Source organism: Oryzias latipes, chromosome 3 (genome assembly GCF_002234675.1).
Source record: "Oryzias latipes chromosome 3, ASM223467v1".
Taxonomy (NCBI): Eukaryota; Metazoa; Chordata; class Actinopteri; order Beloniformes; family Adrianichthyidae; genus Oryzias; species Oryzias latipes.
In genome coordinates, this window is record NC_019861.2 from 12,996,934 (window position 1) to 13,015,535 (window position 18,602).

An 18,602-nucleotide genomic window follows, 5' to 3' on the forward strand; every position below is an offset into this window, starting at 1 on the left:
ACATCAGCAGACTTCAGAAGCAAATAAAGATTTGTCCGAATTTGTCTTAAGTTTCTTTCCCTCCTAAGCGCTCGCTAAGAAACAGGAGTTACACAGACACAAAGTCCTCCTCATTCTGGTTCCATTAAAATGTCAATTTCGCTTGTGTTGAGAAAGCTAGTCCTGCAGCACAGCAACCAGTGTTGAATCATTTGTTTGGAATTTCAGTCCCAGACCAAGGAATTAACAGTCTAATTCCTCTAAGCTAGACAGGATGTTGTCTAATAGACAAGTAAACAACTAGTGCCATGGTACTTTTTTTAACAAGTGAACTTTTCACCAAAAAATAAAATAAAAACTTTGTAGCAAACTAAAGTTAACAACTCATGCTAAAAGTTTACAGTTCCGGACACTTGTGTATGTTTAACAAATTTAAGATTTAAAATAAACCAAACTTGGGTCTACCTTCTCTCTTTATAGTTTTGCAATTTGTTTTAAGCAAGACATAGGTTCTGCAGGAGAACAGCCTCATTTTTTTCCACACCAGATCCTACCTTTCCAAAATTCCTCCTTTTTCCCCATTTTCAGTCATGTCATGGAGGAAATGTGCACAGTCCCTCACTTGACTAAACTTTGTGTTTTAACAAACTACTATCAAAAATAACATCTAGACAGATTTTTTATTTTAAAAGCTTCCCCAGTGGTCTCTCGTTTATGATTATGTTGTTTTTAGCAACAAAAAAATACCAATGTATTCTGTTCAAGGACATAGTTTCTGCAGAGCAGAAGTTAATTAAAAATTCACATCTGAGTTGTGATTGGGACTGTTGGCATGGAGCAACTCTGCCCCCCTTTCCCATCACCCATAACTGAGCAGAGAGCTTGTTACCTGCTCATTGAATTTTCTATGTAACAAATACGTTCTTTTTCAAATGGGATTTTTTCGACTGCTCCTGATTCACAGTGATTTGAATAAAGAAATACAAATTTTCTTTAAATACGTCCTCGATGAGATAAATGCCACAAGTAGATGCTAAAATCAAGAAAAACTATTTTTTCATCAGAGTGGGTCTTTCGTTTTTATATTTGTGTTTGTCTTATTTATGGTTCTTTTTGCCTATTTCAATAGTCCCATAAAGTGCTTTTAATATAACTGAATTCAATTGAATTATCTCCTCATGAGTTGGATCTGTTCCCTAACATGACTCCATGTGACCTAAATTCTCCCAATGGAGGAATTCAGTCCCACTGAGGTCTTGATGAAACAATATTAATTTTCTTTCTTGACCAATCATTAATTCATATGTAGTGATTTGCGCTTGTTTGGATTTATTTATTTAGAATACAATTATTGTATTATTTATTTAAAGTTAAGATGGTTTGGGAGGTGCCTTTTTGAAGTCATAATACAAACTTTTATATTTATTTAAATCACTAAAAAGTGAAAAGGGCAAGTGTTGTACTGCAAAATCTAAAAATTTTAGGTTTTAGGACAATACAGACAGAGGCAGAAAGATGAATGAAAGAAAAACTGGGCAAACATAAAGACAGCAAAAAGTAAGATTGTGAACTTTTCATGCATCTGTCAGATATTACCCTGTAAAAATCAAAGCTCGTCTTTGACACCAGCTGCAGTTTCTTGACACGCTTCTCGCCTGCAACGTTCCCTTGTTTGCGCTTTGCTTTTTTCTCTGCAATGCTCTCTCTTTCATCAAAGGCTGGTGGGGTCATTAATTCCATCTGTAATCCAGGAAGATTTGTTCTCCTCTTGCCCTCATATTAACCTCATCATCAAATGTGGTGTAAATATAGCCTCTCCTCAGGAAGACTGTAAACTAGGAGGACTGTAATCTCTAATTGACAGAGCTCTTGAAATACTGCTTTTGCAGAGACTGACACAAAGCTAGGAGCTCAGTGCCTGAACATTACTTACATCTTTCTGGGGATCATGGCTTCTCTTGATTGCACAGCCATATTACAGAAGCTGCAATATGTTTTTATCCGGCTCAAGGCCAGGTTTGGTTTTGGTCATTGTTTGTCGTAGTTGTTTTCACTAAAACTTGCAGCCATTGTTGTTATGTCGTGACTTTCCATAGAGTTTTTCCTTTGTGATTTTCAGGAAGAGAAACAATTCTGCACGATCAGGGGATTTTATCTGCACAGCATCTGTGAGATCTAGCTGCAAACAACTGCAAAAGAAGAGAGAAGAGCTCTCACTATTATTTGGCATTTAGTTATTAAAATCAAGGGCAACATGCTGTATGTATCTACATTTTAGACATTTCTGATCTGGTTTTGCTTTGAAGTAGTGTTTATCTGAGATTCCCAGACACCAAGTGCAATGAGAACCCAAAAAAAGGGATTAAAGATTGTTTAATCCACAAAAACATTACAAGTCTCCCAATGACAACCTGTAAAAACACAATGATTTTAGTAGCTGTTTTTTTTATTACGCTCAAAAACATGGCTTTACTTTCATAGAGTAGAATGAATTCTTTCTTACATGTTTGATGAGCAAACAGACACAATCTTTAATTCTGTCCCTTCTTTATTTCCATTTCTGATAGACATCAACGAATGTGAGATTGGAGCCCATAACTGTGACAGACAAGCAACTTGCACCAACACAGCGGGCAGCTTTAAGTGCAACTGTGCTCCAGGTTGGATTGGTAATGGCCTCAAGTGCACAGGTAAAAGCGTCAACCAATGTTGACATTGTTATGAAAATGACCTGCTGGATGTTTTTAAGCTATGTTCTCACCAGGCATGCGATTTAAGAACATACCAAACAGTCATTCTTGAATGCGTTCTAGCACATGGTTTGCACATTGGACTGCTGCTACCCTATACTTGTACAGGTACCTACAGTTGAAAAGACTTGGTCCGAAATGTGGAAGTGATACAAATGTTGTTCCAGGCTTTTCTATCACAGCCCTATTCCAATACATAAAAGACTTTGTGTCAGAATTCCAACCGGGTACAAACTCCAATTAATAATTTCTCCTCCACGATCAATTTTCAAATGGTTGATACTTGCATGTTTTGAAAACGACACTACCCATATGTCACTACCAAATTCAAGTCCCTGATTGGTCAAAGTTCAACCTGGTTTAACTTTTGACGCAAGTTCAATGGCCACGCGTTTGTACGCACAGCCTGAAAACAGACTTAAAAACATGCAAATGCGAGAGAACGCATAAGCCCGAAACGCGCATTTATGTGTGTTTACTTAGACTTTCAATTGGAAGTGGATGAATGAACACGCATTTCCGAGCCAGGTGTGAACATAGTATCAGAAGTGTAAGAACATGAACTATACAACTTTGTTCCTTCTTGAAATGTTTGATAATTTTAATCATACTTTCATTAACATTTTATTCTAGACCTGGATGAGTGCTCGAATGGCACACACTCATGCAACAACAATGCAGAATGTCAGAACACCATGGGCTCCTATCGCTGTGTGTGCAAGGAGGGGTACTTTGGAGATGGATTCTTCTGCTCAGGTCACACAAACAAAACATTTAGTTCTACTTTTACCTTGGAGCACGTATTGTGTTTAAGAACTGTGCACGTGTGACGTCCACTTCAGACAGCGATGAGTGTGCAGAAAACAGCGACCTGTGTGAAAATGGCCACTGTCTGAATCTACCCGGAGGTTTCAGATGTGAATGTGACATGGGCTTCATCACCACGGCTGATGGCAAAGCCTGCGAGGGTAAGGCATTGCTCACTGTTGCTGTTCCTTAAACTCCTAAATATATCCCAGCATCTAAAAAAAGTCTGGTGTTTAGTGTTTCCTGTATGAAAAAGGATCCATCTGAAAAGAAGCATGCTGAACACAGGAAGTTCAGCATGTGCTCTCCATCTTGAAGCCTCATTTTCAATTTACTTTTGATTTAAAATAGAAGTCTTAAAATTTGGAGGTTATACTATGTAACTACTGTTCTATTTGTTTAATATGTTAAATGCATTGAATGAAGGACAAACAGTTGATCAATAAGTGCTTATAGTTATATCAAAGTGGAAATAAAAATTATGACTTCAAAACAGCATCTGGATCGATTTTTTATAATTTGACTTATTTTTTCGATGCTGTTGTTTCTGCATAGCTAATTTCTCTGAGTTGATGCAGAAGGTGCTAGTGCCTGTAAGACATTTTTCAGGGCGAATAAATGTCTTATTTCAAACACCTATACAAACAAAGCAGATTAGTAAAAGAAAAACCATGCAGCATTCATCTAAAATATATTTTTTTTACTATCCAATCTTGATTATATTCTATTTCTTTACGTATTTCTTTGAGATGAATGGTTTTCACACACATTCCAGGAACATTCCTGGATGTACAGATGTTTGTCAAACCCCCAAGTGATAGACAGAGTTCTAAACCACAATAATCAGAGCAGCAAATAAACCCTGATGATACATAGACGCCTGACAAGTTGAAAGAAACGTCAAGTCACTAAGTGAAGAAACACAGATGCTGCTTCGCAGGTGCTTTTGATGGTACAGTTCGTCTGTAAACACGCACATCTTTAAAGTTTCGTACTGTCACGAAAAAAAAGGGAAAAAGCCCCAATTCATCACAATGGCATGGGCATCACAAACCTTGTCTGATTGGTAGTTAGCAACACGATGCAACATAGAGTAGGTTATGAAAAACTCATCATTTCGGTGAAGCAATACAAAAGGAAAAGAAACTCCTTGAACTTTCATGTTTGTATGCTAAAATAAAAACTGCTGACTGCTACAAGCCCCTCACAGCCGCTCTTCTCCCTCTGTTTCTGCTGCAGACATAGATGAATGCATCTTCGCAGACATCTGTGTCAATGGACGCTGCCAGAACCTCCCAGGACTTTTCAGATGTGAATGCAACATTGGTTATGAACGAGACACGAGTGGAGGCAACTGCACAGGTAATGGACGACTGACAAAATGAAAAAAGAAAAAATGACACTTAATGAAATGGAATTTATTAATCGACTATTGAAAGGATGTGAAATATATGAAAATATTTTGTTCATTCATTTGTTGTTTTTCTAGATATAAATGAATGTGCAGACCCAACCACCTGCATTAATGGAATCTGTGTCAACATCCCGGGAACTTACCTTTGTAACTGCCCACCCGATTTTGAACTCAACCCCACAGGAGTGGGCTGTGTAGGTGAGACTCAACTGTCCTCAAATGCACAGGGACAAATGTTTGCTCTCTACGTCTAATGGTCTAAGACAATGGCTGCTCAGAAATAAATGTATGTTTGTATGCGTGTAGACATTCGCTCTGGGAGCTGCTACCTGAACGTTCTCGCTCGGGGAGATGCATCAGAGAATTATGTCTGCTCCCAAGAGATTGGAGTTGGAGTTTCCAAGGCATCCTGCTGCTGCTCTGAGGGCGCTGGCTGGGGATCTCCATGCGAAGCATGTCCTCATGTTAACTCAAGTGAGCACATTGAAATGATTTATTTCCCTTTAATTTTTGGCTCTGTAAAATTGCTATGTTTGTTGTTTCTTGTCAAAAGTACAGAGCAAACGCGAAGGCTCAGTTGGGGGTGTAAAACGCACTTGCTGGCCACCACAGCTAAACTGTTGTTAAATGTTTTAAGTCAATTGTTGGAAAACTATTTCATAGAAAGCTGCTTCTAAGAAGAATCATTTCTAGATTTTATTTGTTTATTTTATTTTCTATTCAAACATTTTAAGAATCAGCTTCATCTCAATGTGGGTTGCTCAAGCAGATCAAATATCTTTGTGGAAAAGGAGATTTAGATCTTCATCTGAAATCCACATGCAACAGTACATGTGGAAGCAGGAAAAATACCCCCAAACAAGCCAAAAATGCAGAGAATGCATGCACATTTTATGCTGAAAGGTCACCAGCTTGGTTTGAGTGAGCGGAGGTAGTGCTCCTCCACCTTTAAATCTCCCTTGTTTTATTTCTCTAAAGCCACAGTTTTGAAACTTTTTGAAACTTGTTTTTTCCGCAAGTTTGCAAAAATTACTTAAAAATGTCCCCATTTCCCAAAACAATGTTCTGATTAATAGTCATATCAAGAGGAACTCATTTCTGAACAACCCTTGGCTCATTGTGCATGACCATGGATCATTAAATAAAGGCAGCATTCAGAATTTATGGAGATTTGATGTCTAACTGCTTGTGTGGTCACTTTAAGTCCCATTCCGATCATCTTTTGATCTATTGTGAAAGCGTTCCCAGTGGTCTTTTAATTATGATCATGGCGCTTTCGGCAAAATCTAAAAATTCTGTGTCTTCTGCTTGGACATATAATTGTTTTGTCAGAGCAACAGTAGTTTATTAGAAATTTGCCTTTGAGTTGTGGGCCGACTGTTGGCGCAGAAAAAGCCTGCCCTGACTTCCCGACATCCCTTTGTTTACAAATGCTGAGGCTTACAGCCTCACGCAACCCCAACCCAGTGGCGGTTTTTGATATGGGCGATGTGGGCGGTCGCCCAGGGCGGCACTTTTCAGGGGGCGGCATTTGCCGTGCCTGATGCGTTACACATAATGTGCTAACTTGCTATAATCAAAGAGGCAGCTTGGAGCTTTTAATTTGAAGTTGCTTCAGCAGCCGACACTTAATGCTTTTGTTTTGACACATCAGACTCTTAAGAATGTCTTCGTCCTATGTCCTCTTCACACTTAAGGTGCAAAAAAAAAAAAAAAAAAAAAAGGATACCTCAGAGTGAATCAATGTAAAACAGGCACATGAAAAGGAATTAGGCAGAACAAACACCCGTGCTCAACCCAATTTCGACAAAAGCAGGCAATGGGGATTATTTCCCACAATTCTTTGCTCCGACACAGCAGACCCGATGCGCACGTGACCACCGCCCTCTGCTGCAAGACGCTTGCGGCCACACCTCTTTGCGGTGGTGTTTGGAACATAAGTCAAAAAACTCGAGAGGGGAGCGCAATTCGCTGGTGGCTGGCTGAATCACACTAACAGATGATTGGGAGTCTTTTTCTATCTGACAATCAACTCTGAGCCGCAGCTGCGCCTCCCGTCATAGAGACGGAGCCGCGTGTGTCAGAGGGAAGGGGAGGGGGAGGGGGGATGAGCGCAGACCATTTTTTATGGATTGAGTTTTTTTGGAGGATTTCTACTGTTGGTGTTGCACAAATTTAGGGAAATGCCAAATATTTTTGGAGTAATCCCACTGATGAGTTCTAAGATTTAGTCTTTAATGTTTTATAAGACCTAAACATATTAATCACAATAAGTTTTATTTTTTAGATCTAATCCCTCTGATATATTTCACAAAGACACACACAGGACGTCTCACATTAAGAAATTATTGCTAAAAATGAAGCAGGAGTCCAGCTCTAAAAAAAATGCTCTAAAAAATGATAAAAGAGCAAAAAAAAAGGAATTATTTGATTTGTAATTTCTTATTAATATTTCCAGGCTTTCTTTGTTTTGTCCTGCAGCATGTTCATATTTGGATAATTTTGACAGAATATATTTCTATGGAGAGCAAAATATTACAAGTTATTTAAGGTTTAACTTGAGTTATTCTGGATTAATGTTCCTGTTTTTATTCATATTTATGTTCAAAAAGTTTAGTTTAAAAGGTTTAAAAGTTTAGCTTTAGTGTGTTCAGTAAGTTTATCTTCTTCGGCCCAAAACCTTAAGCGTGTTTTTAACTTAGGCCCCTGTGTGACTGAGTTTGACCCCCCTGTAATACGAGTCTAGAAAATTCATGCATTTTTTGAGTAAAATGGCTAAATAGAAGATAGGGAACACAACAGGATGTTGTCAAATTTTGTATGTGTGCGGGGGGGGCGCTGGTGGGGTTACTCGCCCAGGGAGTAAGTTAGTGTAGAACCGCCACTGCCCCAACCTAACATTACCTGTGCAACAAAAATGGTAAGCTATATTGGAGCTATCCAGCCATACAGTTTTCACCCAGATGCCAGCTCGGAGGAGGAAAACAAAGATGTACATGTCTGCAACTAGATACATCAGAACAGAGCAGAGCAGGGAGCTTGTGGCCCGCTAATTGTAGATTTTATGTAACAACTATAAGCTTTTTTTCAAAATGCTTTTTTTTTAATCTGCTCATGTTTAACCACGATTTGATCAAAGAAATTCTCAGACACTTAAATCTTAATTTTCTTCATATAAGTCCTCCATCATGAGACAAATGCCACAAGAACATATTAAAAACACCAAAAGCACGATTTTCATTGGAGTTGTTTTTTCACGTTCATCTTTTAACCACTATCAACAAAATCAGATTTTGACCAAGTGTCAGACGTCAGAACTCTGTCTCCCGCTCTGGTCACCAGCGGGAACCATTTCCAGAGTTCTAAAAACATCTCCCAGCAACCCCCAGTGTCTGGATACCACACACCTGACTCTCATGTGCAATCACTCATAGTACACTGTAGCACTGTACTGAGCCTCACTCAGTGCAAAGTATTGTTTGTGCCACTCTGCCTGCATTACTGAGCGTTACATCCCAACCTTATCTTCTGATTTCCTGACCCTGTTTTGTCTCTGACTCCGTTTGCTTTTTACCAACAGCAATAATCAAAGCTTTTATTTAACTATTTGTATCGTTTTCATGCCATGTAACTCAGATGCATACCTGAATATTGTTCTTTCATTTTTTAGTTGCAGCAAAAACTGAGTTTCTTGCTTTTTACTTCATCTTGCATAACTAAAGGTGAACGGATTCTAGCAGAGACTAATGGAAGCTTTTAAAGCTGGAGGATCAGATAGTTTCCATTTCTAAAAGTTAGGCCGAACACTTGAGCGTAACTCTGACTCACACTAATTCCAGGGTGACAACTCTGATAGCTGTTTTTTTGTACAACGTAGAATAAACTGTCCTGCTTCTAATTCCTTTTAAAGTGCTTTCAGGTTTTCTCTTTCTGTGACAGTGACCAGTGACATTATAAAGCCTCCTGAGACATGAGTCAACCCTCCTTCCAACAAATAGACTCACATGTTGCCTTTTCTTGTCATGCGATCAGAGTTAGCTGGTAAACATGAGACAACCTTTTCCAGCTTGATTGCCTACAGATGGTTCATATCATCACAAGCAGTGACTAATCCTTTTCAAGAAATTTTAGTTTGGGTGACAAAAGCAGAAACTATTTCTTTTGACATTATTATAGTGAGTAGTCTTTTCCGGTGAAGAGGATCAGGCAAAAAAAAAAGGATAATTTCATCCATTGTCAGGGATTATCCATTTGTTTGCATTAAAAGTGTCAACACCATGCAACCATAAAAACCAAAACTTGATTTTGGTTTTGTGTGAACTTTCTTAGTTGTTTACTGTGATTTTGCTCTTCTGTGTTGCAGCTGGGTACAAGACGCTGTGTCCTGGAGGAGAAGGCTTCAGACCCAACCCCATTACTGTCATACTGGAAGGTCAGACAGGGACATGGGATCCTGTGTGCGCAATTATAGACACACACAGGCACACAACTTAACATTACTGGGGTTTTTTTCGGTTGCAGACATCAATGAGTGTCAGGAACTGCCGGGACTGTGCCAGGGCGGGCAGTGCATCAACACCTTCGGTAGCTTCCAGTGTGAATGCCCCCGAGGCTTTTCCCTCAACCTGGACACCAGAGTGTGTGAAGGTATTAATCACTAGCTTGCATCTATGTGTTGCCTCACAACCACATAAAGACACGGGTGACCTATCCCCCTCGATTTCTTGCCCTGGGATGTTTCTGTGGAAAGGAAATCGAGTCCATCTGTTGAGCTCTTCATTTTCAGACACATGGAGAAAAGGGGAAAAGCACAGAGAGTAAAAAAGACAAGATCTCCTCAACCTCACTCTGTTCTAAGATATGTCTACTCCAGTTCCCGTGTGTCAGAAAGGATGATGTGTGCAGAAGGGTCAGGCTCTGATGTGGTTGGCCCCTCCTTAAGGAAATACTCTGAAAAACAAGAGTGTTGGACTAGAAGAAACAGAACCAGAGAGTAGAGAAGGAGGAGGATAAGGCCTGGTGAGAGACATCTGGCTAGAGGCATTTTAATTGGTGTGTGATTGTTGGCATGAGGACCAGTCTAGTCATTTTTTGTTAGCTGGGTAGAAAGAACTAAGTGCTGTGTTTGCTGTGGTGCAGTGATGCTGGTAAAACGAAAATTCTAAAAACACACAAAGAACCCATTACCAGCAATAATGGGAATTCCAGTTCAATTCACATTCCAGAATTCAGAGCAAAACCTTTATTGACAAAAAATTTCATAACATTGATAGTTCTGGGAATTTTATGATTCAACCATTTTTTAACCATTCAGTTAGATATTTTACAAACCAAACAAACTATCCTTGTCATTTATCTGACATAAAGCTGATTCTGTGATAGAGGGGGAAAATGGCAGGTCTGTAGCTTAGCTGATTTCTTGTAAATGGCCATTCTGAAAGGCCCAGACCGCTTTGCAGTCACAGTCCCATTCACACACACATCCACACACTGATGGCGGCTCTGCTGCCTAACACTGGCGCGAACCTTCCACCAGAGATAAGGTAGGATTCAGTGTCTTGCCCAAGGACACTTTGACACATGGGCGGGCAAAGCGGGAATCCAACCTGTAATATTCCGATCAGAGGTTGACTGCCCTACCACTGCACAATGGCCACCCCATAGTACATTAATTAACATAAGACATTCAAAAAATCTAGTATAAAAGACTATTTAATTTGACTTTTTTATACTCAAGAATCCTAAATTGTTGTTGGTTAATCCCATGTAATGGGCTTTAAATGCTACCATGTCTGGATCCTACTTAATACATAAATATCAAATTTATATAATATTTCAATTTAATTTATTTACAAAGTTTCAATGCATAACCAACTTTGTATTTAACCGCTATATTCATTCATTCATTTTCTATTCCGTTTAATCCCTTTCGGGGTCACGGGGCTGCCGTAGCCTATCCCGGCCACTTGTGGGCGAAGGCAGGGGTTTGCCCTGGACAGGTCGCCAGTCTGTCGCAGGGTAACCGCTACATAAAAACAGAAAATATCAGACTGAGCTTTATTAATTATGACTGTTATAATTGTTATAATCCAATTCAGTCCAGCTATTTCCAAATGGGTCAAATCTTGCAAAAGTGTGCTAAAGTATTTAGCCCCTCTGAGTCAATCCCTTGTTGAACCTTTTGCTGCAATTACAACTGTAAGTCTTTTGGGGTATGTCTCTACCAGCTTTGCACATCTAGATACTGAAATCATTCGCCCATTTTTCCTTGCAAAACAATTCAAGCTGTTACCGTAGATTAGATGGCATGCGTTTGGGAACAGCTATTTTCAGATCTTCCATCTTCTAGATTTCAGATCAGCCACATATTCTCGATTGGATTTAGGTCTGGACTTGCTGAAGAGAAGCAGCCCCAGAGCATTATGCTGCCACCACCAGGTTTGACAGTGGGTATGGTGTGTTCAGACTGATGTGCAGTGTTAGATTTCCGCAACACATTGCGCTTTGCATTTAGGTCAAAAAGTTCAATTTTGGTCTCATCTGACCAGAGCACCTTCTTCCACATGTTTGCTGGGTCAGTCACATGTGTTATGTTAAACTCCAAATGGGACTTCTTGTGGATTTCTTTTAACAATGGCTTTCCTCTTGCCACTCTTCCATAAAGTCCAGATTTATGCAGTGCACGACTGATCGTTGTCCAATGGACAGATTCCCCCACCTGAGCTGTAGATCTCTGCAGTTCATCCAGAGTCACCACTTGCCTCTTGGCTGCATCTCTGATCAGTGCTCTCCTTGTTCGGCCTGTTAGTTTAGGTGGACGACCACATCTAGGTAGGTTTGCAGTTGTGCCATACTCTTTCCAGTTGCAGATGATAGACATTGGTTCGTGGGATGTTAAAAGCTTGGGAAATCTTTTTTTAGTCTAACCCTGCTTTAAATTTCTCCATAACTTTTTATGGAGTTCCTTGGACTCCATGATGCTATTTTCTCCCCAATATTCTCTTGACAAACCACAGAGACTGTCAAAAAACAGCTATATTTGTACTGAGATTAAATTACACACAGGTGGACTCTATTTAGTCATTGAGTCAGCATTTGATCAGTCACCAATTATCAAGCAACTTCTGAAGTCAATTGGATGCACTTAGAGAAAAGAGGGCTGAATACTTTACTGCACTTTTCAGATTATTTTGTTTTAAAAAAATTGAACTCTTTCAGAGTTTTCTATCTACTTCACAATTGTGTGCCACTTTGTGTTGGTCTTTCACATAAACTTCCAATAAAATATATTTATGTTTGTGGTCATAATGTGAGGAAATGGGGAGAAGTTCAAATATGAACACTTTTGGAAGCCACTGTATTTTGAAAGTTGCAAACACATCAAATGCTTGTATATCTCACGTACCATATGGTTAAATGGAATGTAAAGCCCATGCATCCATTTTCCTTTGTCTCTCTGATTGCAGATATTAATGAATGTGAACATCCAGGAATTTGTGGTCCAGGCCAGTGCTACAACACCATCGGAAATTACACCTGCATCTGCCCTGCTGACTACATGCCCGTCAATGGAGGGAACAACTGCATGGGTAGGCCTGAAGGTTTCTTTGACTGACTGTACAGACCAACAGTATATCACCGTCATGCAGAAACAGATGTCTGACTGTTATTTTTTTTGCTTATGCACAGACATGAGGAAGAGCTACTGCTACAGAAACTTTTACTTGGACAATGGGACATGCGATGGGGAGCTCACTTTTAACATGACCAAAAAAATGTGCTGTTGCTCCTACAACATCGGACGTGCTTGGAACAAACCATGTGAACAGTGTCCCGTTCCCAGCACTGGTGAGGTCTCCCACATGCTAAAGGACAGTCTGTGGAGTATAAAGACTGCAGCATTAGCTCTCCTGTTTTCATACTTTTTACTCCCTCAGATGAATTTGCGATCTTGTGTGGCAGTGAAAGACCCGGGTATTATATCGACATCACAACTGGACGGGTCATTGGTGAGATTTCATCTTTCAAACCTCGCGTGATATAAGGTTGGACATTTTTTAACATGTCTTTTTATCTTTTTCTTCAGACATCGATGAGTGCAGGGAGATCCCAGGAGTGTGTGAGAATGGAGTGTGCATCAACATGATTGGCAGCTTCAGATGCGAGTGTCCCATTGGCTTCATCTACAATGATAAACTGCTAATTTGTGAAGGTAAAGGTATTTAGGTCCTATAAAAAGTTATTTTCTGAAAAAACAAACAAACTTGTGTTTAAAAAAAACATAATTTAAGGCTGGTTAGCGTCTCTGAATAAATGTGTTGTAACGCCTCTGTTTCATAATCAGATATTGATGAGTGTCAGAATGGTCCGGTGTGCCAACAAAATGCAAACTGTTTGAATATGCCCGGAAGCTTCCGTTGCGAGTGTGAACATGGATTTCGTTTCACCCCCACTGGGCAGTGTCTAGGTAAGCCACTCAGCTATCGTCTCTACTGTAATGTATTAAGAGTTGTAGCTTTGCTTGGATGAAACTGTTATAGTGATGCTTAGTTGCCAGTGTCTATTCAGTCTGCAGCTAATTAGTCACAATATGCAAGGAACCTGCTGAAATTAATAAGAGCAGGTAAAAACATTTGACAAAAACTAGAGGATAATACACCTAGCCCCCACATTTATGCTGTAAATGAAGCTTCTGAGATGTTTCCGGGGCAATTTGGTTGGGTTTGTTATGAAGAATGGGGGAATGCAAAGCATTTGTAGAGCTGTTAAACATGTGCACCAGCATATCTGCAACATGTTGCTGTCAGTCCGGAGAGTCCTAACGATAAGCAAAAGTTAGATCAACATCCTGTTTTGCTTCCTGCTTTTCTTGTGACCAGTGTGAACAAAACAGGTCGAGACTTCAGAGATAAAAACACGACTTTTACTGGCAGTCACAGTGACCTGCTACAGGGACACCACAGGCAACTCAAGTATTTTGGGGTAAACATAGAAAACAATTTAATGGGCATCTTGCAAGTACTTCACTATGTTCAGAATGCAAAAGTTTGTTCCTAGACAGTAAAAGTTCCACATTATTGTCAATGGTAAATACTTTACCTTCTAGTGTTATATTCAAGTTTTTTCTTTAAAGGTTTTTTTTGGTCTCTTTTGTACATTTTATGTAACTCCAATATATTTTTTAATACTTCCATTACTTTCACAGTCCAGAAATGTGTTTGCCATGCTGATAAGTAATTTTTGTTTGACCTGAATGCCGATTCTTTGTCTGTTTGTTGGTGGGTAAGGAAGAAGTGGGTCAACATATATGATCATGTAGATTCATGTATCTTTTTGTACTGAGCTTTACAGACAAGCGGATGAAAATTACGGAGAAGTTGAAATTGCAACTTAAGAGAGCAACATGATCTATTGGATCGGAATTTTAAAACTTTTCTTTATCATTATTAGTATTGTTATTTTGTTTCTAGATCGTAATGAGTGCAATGAGAACCCTGGCATCTGCAACCCCGGGCAGTGCATTGACATACTAGGAAGCTATCGCTGCGTCTGCCCCAATGGCTACAAAACAACCAGGGACCAGTCCATGTGTGTTGGTAAGCCATGTTGGTTTCTGTTTGCCTCCATGTGCCCCCTTAGCTGACCAAAATGCATCAGTCGATGTGGAACTGTGAGGCTTTTCTGGTGTTTCAGATGTGGACGAGTGCGAGAGGCAGCCGTGTGGAAATGGAACATGTAAGAACACCCTGGGATCCTACAACTGTCTGTGTTACCCTGGCTTTCAGAACTCGCACAACGGTGACTGCATAGGTGCGTGAAACTGTAAGAAGAGAAAAAAGGGAGGTGTGAGAAAGCTGCAGCAGGTTTGACTTACTGTTGGATGTATTTCCACAGATGTTGATGAGTGTTCGACTCAGAGGGGCTTGTGTCGAAATGGCAACTGCAGGAACATTGTGGGAAGTTTCCTGTGTGTGTGCAATGATGGCTATGAGCTGACATTAGATGGCAGAGTTTGTACAGGTAAGCTCTTTCTATAGTTTCTGTTTTTTGCCAGCTGGACAGCTCATTTTCTTTGATCATGTGCATATTTGTTCTCTCTTAGATATCAACGAATGTGCAGTGAATCCAGGCACATGTGGTGCAGGAACTTGTGTGAACATGGATGGATCTTACAGGTGTATCTGTCCACCAGGCTATTACCTGCATGAAGAAACATGTGAAGGTATATCTGTGAAAATGGGCATTATTTAAAAGAGTAAAACATTTTAAAAAGTGACAAAGAAAACATCTGCTTGCATGCAAAACTTGTATGTATTCTTGTGCAAACCTCAGGATAAACAAACTTTAGGGAGAAGAAAGTATCCCGCCCCTAACTTCACACACACACACCCCTTTTCTTCTCTACACACGTGAGTGAGTCTGAGCCAGGAACACTTGGATTGTTTAAACAGCGAGGCAGATGAAGAGATATTCAGCAGACTTAGGTTCATTCCTGCTTTGTGCTCTGTTCCTGGAAACATGGAGGAATAGCAATGAACTGCTTGGGAGCAGAAGCAGCAGCTGTTCATTTAGATTTAGACTAGATAGGCTAAGAAACACTTTATACTGAGTCTGTCCCAGACAATAAGCCTTCCTGCTTTCCATTAGCTTTTTATGTCATCTTGTATTATAATCTGATAGAATGTAGTTAAACACAATCCCAGCACTTGGGAAAGTTACGAGAAAAATGCATGCTATTAATTTGTAAATGTGGACGATGCTTTTTCTCTTCAGATATTGACGAGTGCTCTCAGTCGCCTGAAATCTGCACATTTGGAACCTGCTCCAACACTGAGGGCAGCTTCACATGCCAGTGTCCTGAAGGCTTCCAGCTCTCTGCCTCCGGACGCAGATGTTTAGGTAATTGTGAGCGCTTGTGTGGGTTAAGTAGAAGGAGAAAAAGAAACTATAAAAGTATCTTATGCATTAATTTTAAAGTGCCAAGTGGACACCAGCCAGCAGGCAGTGGCATTGGACTTTTCCACCTCTTTCATGATAGCACACTTTGTTCCAGCTGGTTTCAGTGTTGCTGCCTCAACAAGGCCAAGGGTGGCTCTGAGCAGATCGCTTTTCCATTTCCTCACTTTTATGTGTGTTTATGTGCTTGCAATATGTGCGTTTTAATGTTGGGTGGGGGCACGCTGAGCCTCCTGCTAGGGAGTTCCCTCTCCAAACACTGAAGTGATGACTTCATCAGTTCAGTGAGGCAGTTTACAGTTTGCATTTCACTTTTCTCTGAAGTCTTAGAAATGCTTGGCTGAAGGTTGAAGGAGAAACTGGAGGAGCTGGGTGGAAAGGGAGTTACATTGTCAGTTAAAGGGTTCAAAGTTTCTCAACCAAAGTGAATCCCCTGAACTTAAAGAACATTTTTTGATTGTAAATCCTCTTTTATCCATCATGCCTTTTAAAGATCAGTCTTTGTAAGGAAAAGAAAGACACAGCATATGTCCAAATCCCCTCCCTACTTCCTAACTACTAAAAAAACTATATAGTGCGGGACTGTCTAGTTTAAGAGTAAGATAAAGTAAAAATCTAATAAATAGGAAATTTTAATAAGACTATTTACAGATGCATCGTGTCTTGAAAATGAAAACTTGGATGGTTTATAAAAAATTACTATTTATAAGAAAAAAAATTCTTATGAAACATTCTTTGAAAGCAATGCTCTGTGTTCTAAATTCACCAATCTGGTGAGTATTGATCCAAACAGTTTTTTGGGTTGTTGATTTTTTGCAGAGACTTCTGGGAAGTTTCTAAAACACTGAGTTTGGAATTGTTACGGTAATTTGTACAGCTCTAAAAAAATGGCGAACACACTTTACAGTGCTCTAAGTAGTGGTTGGTGACTGAATTCAGATACAACCACAAAGAATGCAACTACCTATTGTCATATATGGGAGCCAGTCTGGGCTGCGGCTCATCTTAAGCTTCTCTACACTGACTTTGGTGTTCTAGAGAGCTGAATTCTTCTGGCAACCCCATGAGGTGAGGTGGTGAGCCTAGTCAGCACCTTTTCTATCATAAATGTTCTTAATTTTAACCAACAATTGGCTTCATTTTAATGAGTAGTGTTTGTTGGCAAAGAAGGATTACAGTCCGTATGACTTTGGCACCCCAGAAATGATTTTCTTTTAATGTATTACATTGGAGGCTGTGTGTTGGCAACAGTGATTAATACATATCTAGGAGGTCTTGGTTCAAATCCCAGCTGCTGCCTCACTCTCTGTAAAGGTAGATGTGAACCTACTCAGGCCACACCACCCCACTACCACAGTTCAAAATGACTAAAATGTCCCTATTTAAGATGTGTGCTGCCTATGAGAAAGAAAGCCAGAGAAGACTTCCACAGATCACCAATTTTAGAAAATGAATGTTTGGGTAGATATTTATATCAAATCAAATCAAATCAAACTTTATTTATAAAGCACTTTTCATATAAAAATATAACACAAAGTGCTTTACATTAAAACACAACAAAATATAAAAACAAGCATTGACGAATTAAAAATAAATAAAATAAAAATAAATAAATAAATAGGGCCCCCCTCCCCGTACCTAGCCCCCCACTCCTTTCACACCTCCCACCCCTTAAGTGATGGCAAGGACAATGAGAAATAGGCTGAGCACAAAAACAGGATGCAGGAAACGCTAATAATTGGAACCTCCCCCTCCGTGAACAGCCGCATAGACAGCCAAATGCAGCATCACAGGCGGGGACCGCTCCACCACAGCTAAGCGGTGATGCAGGTCCCCATTGAGAGCTGCAGTGGCTGAACGGCAGCCGACCCAGAGGGAGAGGTTCCAGCTGAGGAAGCACCGGAAATAAAAATGAATAAAAATGAGAATAAAAAAGTAAACATATTGATAAAAACAATAAAACATTAAGATAAGGTTAATTAAAATAACACGTTAAAAATCAGGTTCAAGTTCATAAAACAAGATAAAATGGATAGATAAATAAATAAAATAAAATTAAAAAGTACATATAAATAAATAACTGAATAAATAAATAAATAAAAGAAGTAAAAAATTTGCTAAAAGCCAGGTTAAAAAGATAGGTCTTAAGCCTTTTCTTAAAAGCATCAATGCTCTCTGCGGCTCTCAGGTCCTCCGGCAGACTGTTCCACAAACGGGGGCCATAGTGCTGAAATGCAGCATCTCCATAGTTTTTAGTTTTTACAGTTGGAATGGTCAACAGACCAGTGCCAGAGGATCTCAGGGTCCGCGAGGGTTCATATCTTACTAAAAGATCTGATAAATAAGAAGGCGCAAGACCGTTAAGACATTTCAAAACGGTTAAAAGTATCTTAAAATCAATCCTAAAGCATATGGGGAGCCAATGCAGGGATTTTAAAATTGGGGTGATGTGGGCTCGCCTCCTGGTCTTTGTAAGAACTCGTGCAGCAGAGTTCTGGAGAAGCCGAAGGTTCCTAATGTTTGTTTTTGGAAGACCGGCAAGCAGGGCGTTACAATAATCAACTTTACTCATGATAAAAGCATGCATTAGCATCTCCATATTCGCAATAGAAAACTTCTTGCATCATTTTAGTTCAAAATTATTTGTGTACTCCTACTTGACTGCCATGACTCTCCAATTATTGGTAAATTATCAG

The 18,602-nt window shown here is 39.7% G+C and overlaps 1 protein-coding gene across 3 annotated transcripts in view; it reads left to right on the plus strand.

Annotated features, from left to right (window-relative positions):
• fbn1 (fibrillin 1) overlaps window positions 1–18,602 on the plus strand; it is a 66,847-nt gene that overhangs the window by 32,903 nt on the left and 15,342 nt on the right. For all 3 annotated transcript variants that reach the window (XM_023953175.1, XM_023953173.1, XM_023953174.1), the window contains exons 33-50: window positions 2,547–2,669; window positions 3,363–3,485; window positions 3,572–3,697; window positions 4,776–4,898; window positions 5,026–5,148; window positions 5,257–5,424; window positions 9,314–9,382; window positions 9,472–9,597; window positions 12,417–12,539; window positions 12,640–12,798; window positions 12,888–12,959; window positions 13,037–13,162; window positions 13,295–13,417; window positions 14,421–14,546; window positions 14,644–14,760; window positions 14,845–14,970; window positions 15,053–15,172; window positions 15,724–15,849. In XM_023953175.1, coding sequence (XP_023808943.1) covers window positions 2,547–2,669; window positions 3,363–3,485; window positions 3,572–3,697; window positions 4,776–4,898; window positions 5,026–5,148; window positions 5,257–5,424; window positions 9,314–9,382; window positions 9,472–9,597; window positions 12,417–12,539; window positions 12,640–12,798; window positions 12,888–12,959; window positions 13,037–13,162; window positions 13,295–13,417; window positions 14,421–14,546; window positions 14,644–14,760; window positions 14,845–14,970; window positions 15,053–15,172; window positions 15,724–15,849 — 2,199 coding nt within the window. The remainder of the gene's footprint in view (window positions 1–2,546; window positions 2,670–3,362; window positions 3,486–3,571; window positions 3,698–4,775; window positions 4,899–5,025; window positions 5,149–5,256; window positions 5,425–9,313; window positions 9,383–9,471; window positions 9,598–12,416; window positions 12,540–12,639; window positions 12,799–12,887; window positions 12,960–13,036; window positions 13,163–13,294; window positions 13,418–14,420; window positions 14,547–14,643; window positions 14,761–14,844; window positions 14,971–15,052; window positions 15,173–15,723; window positions 15,850–18,602) is intronic.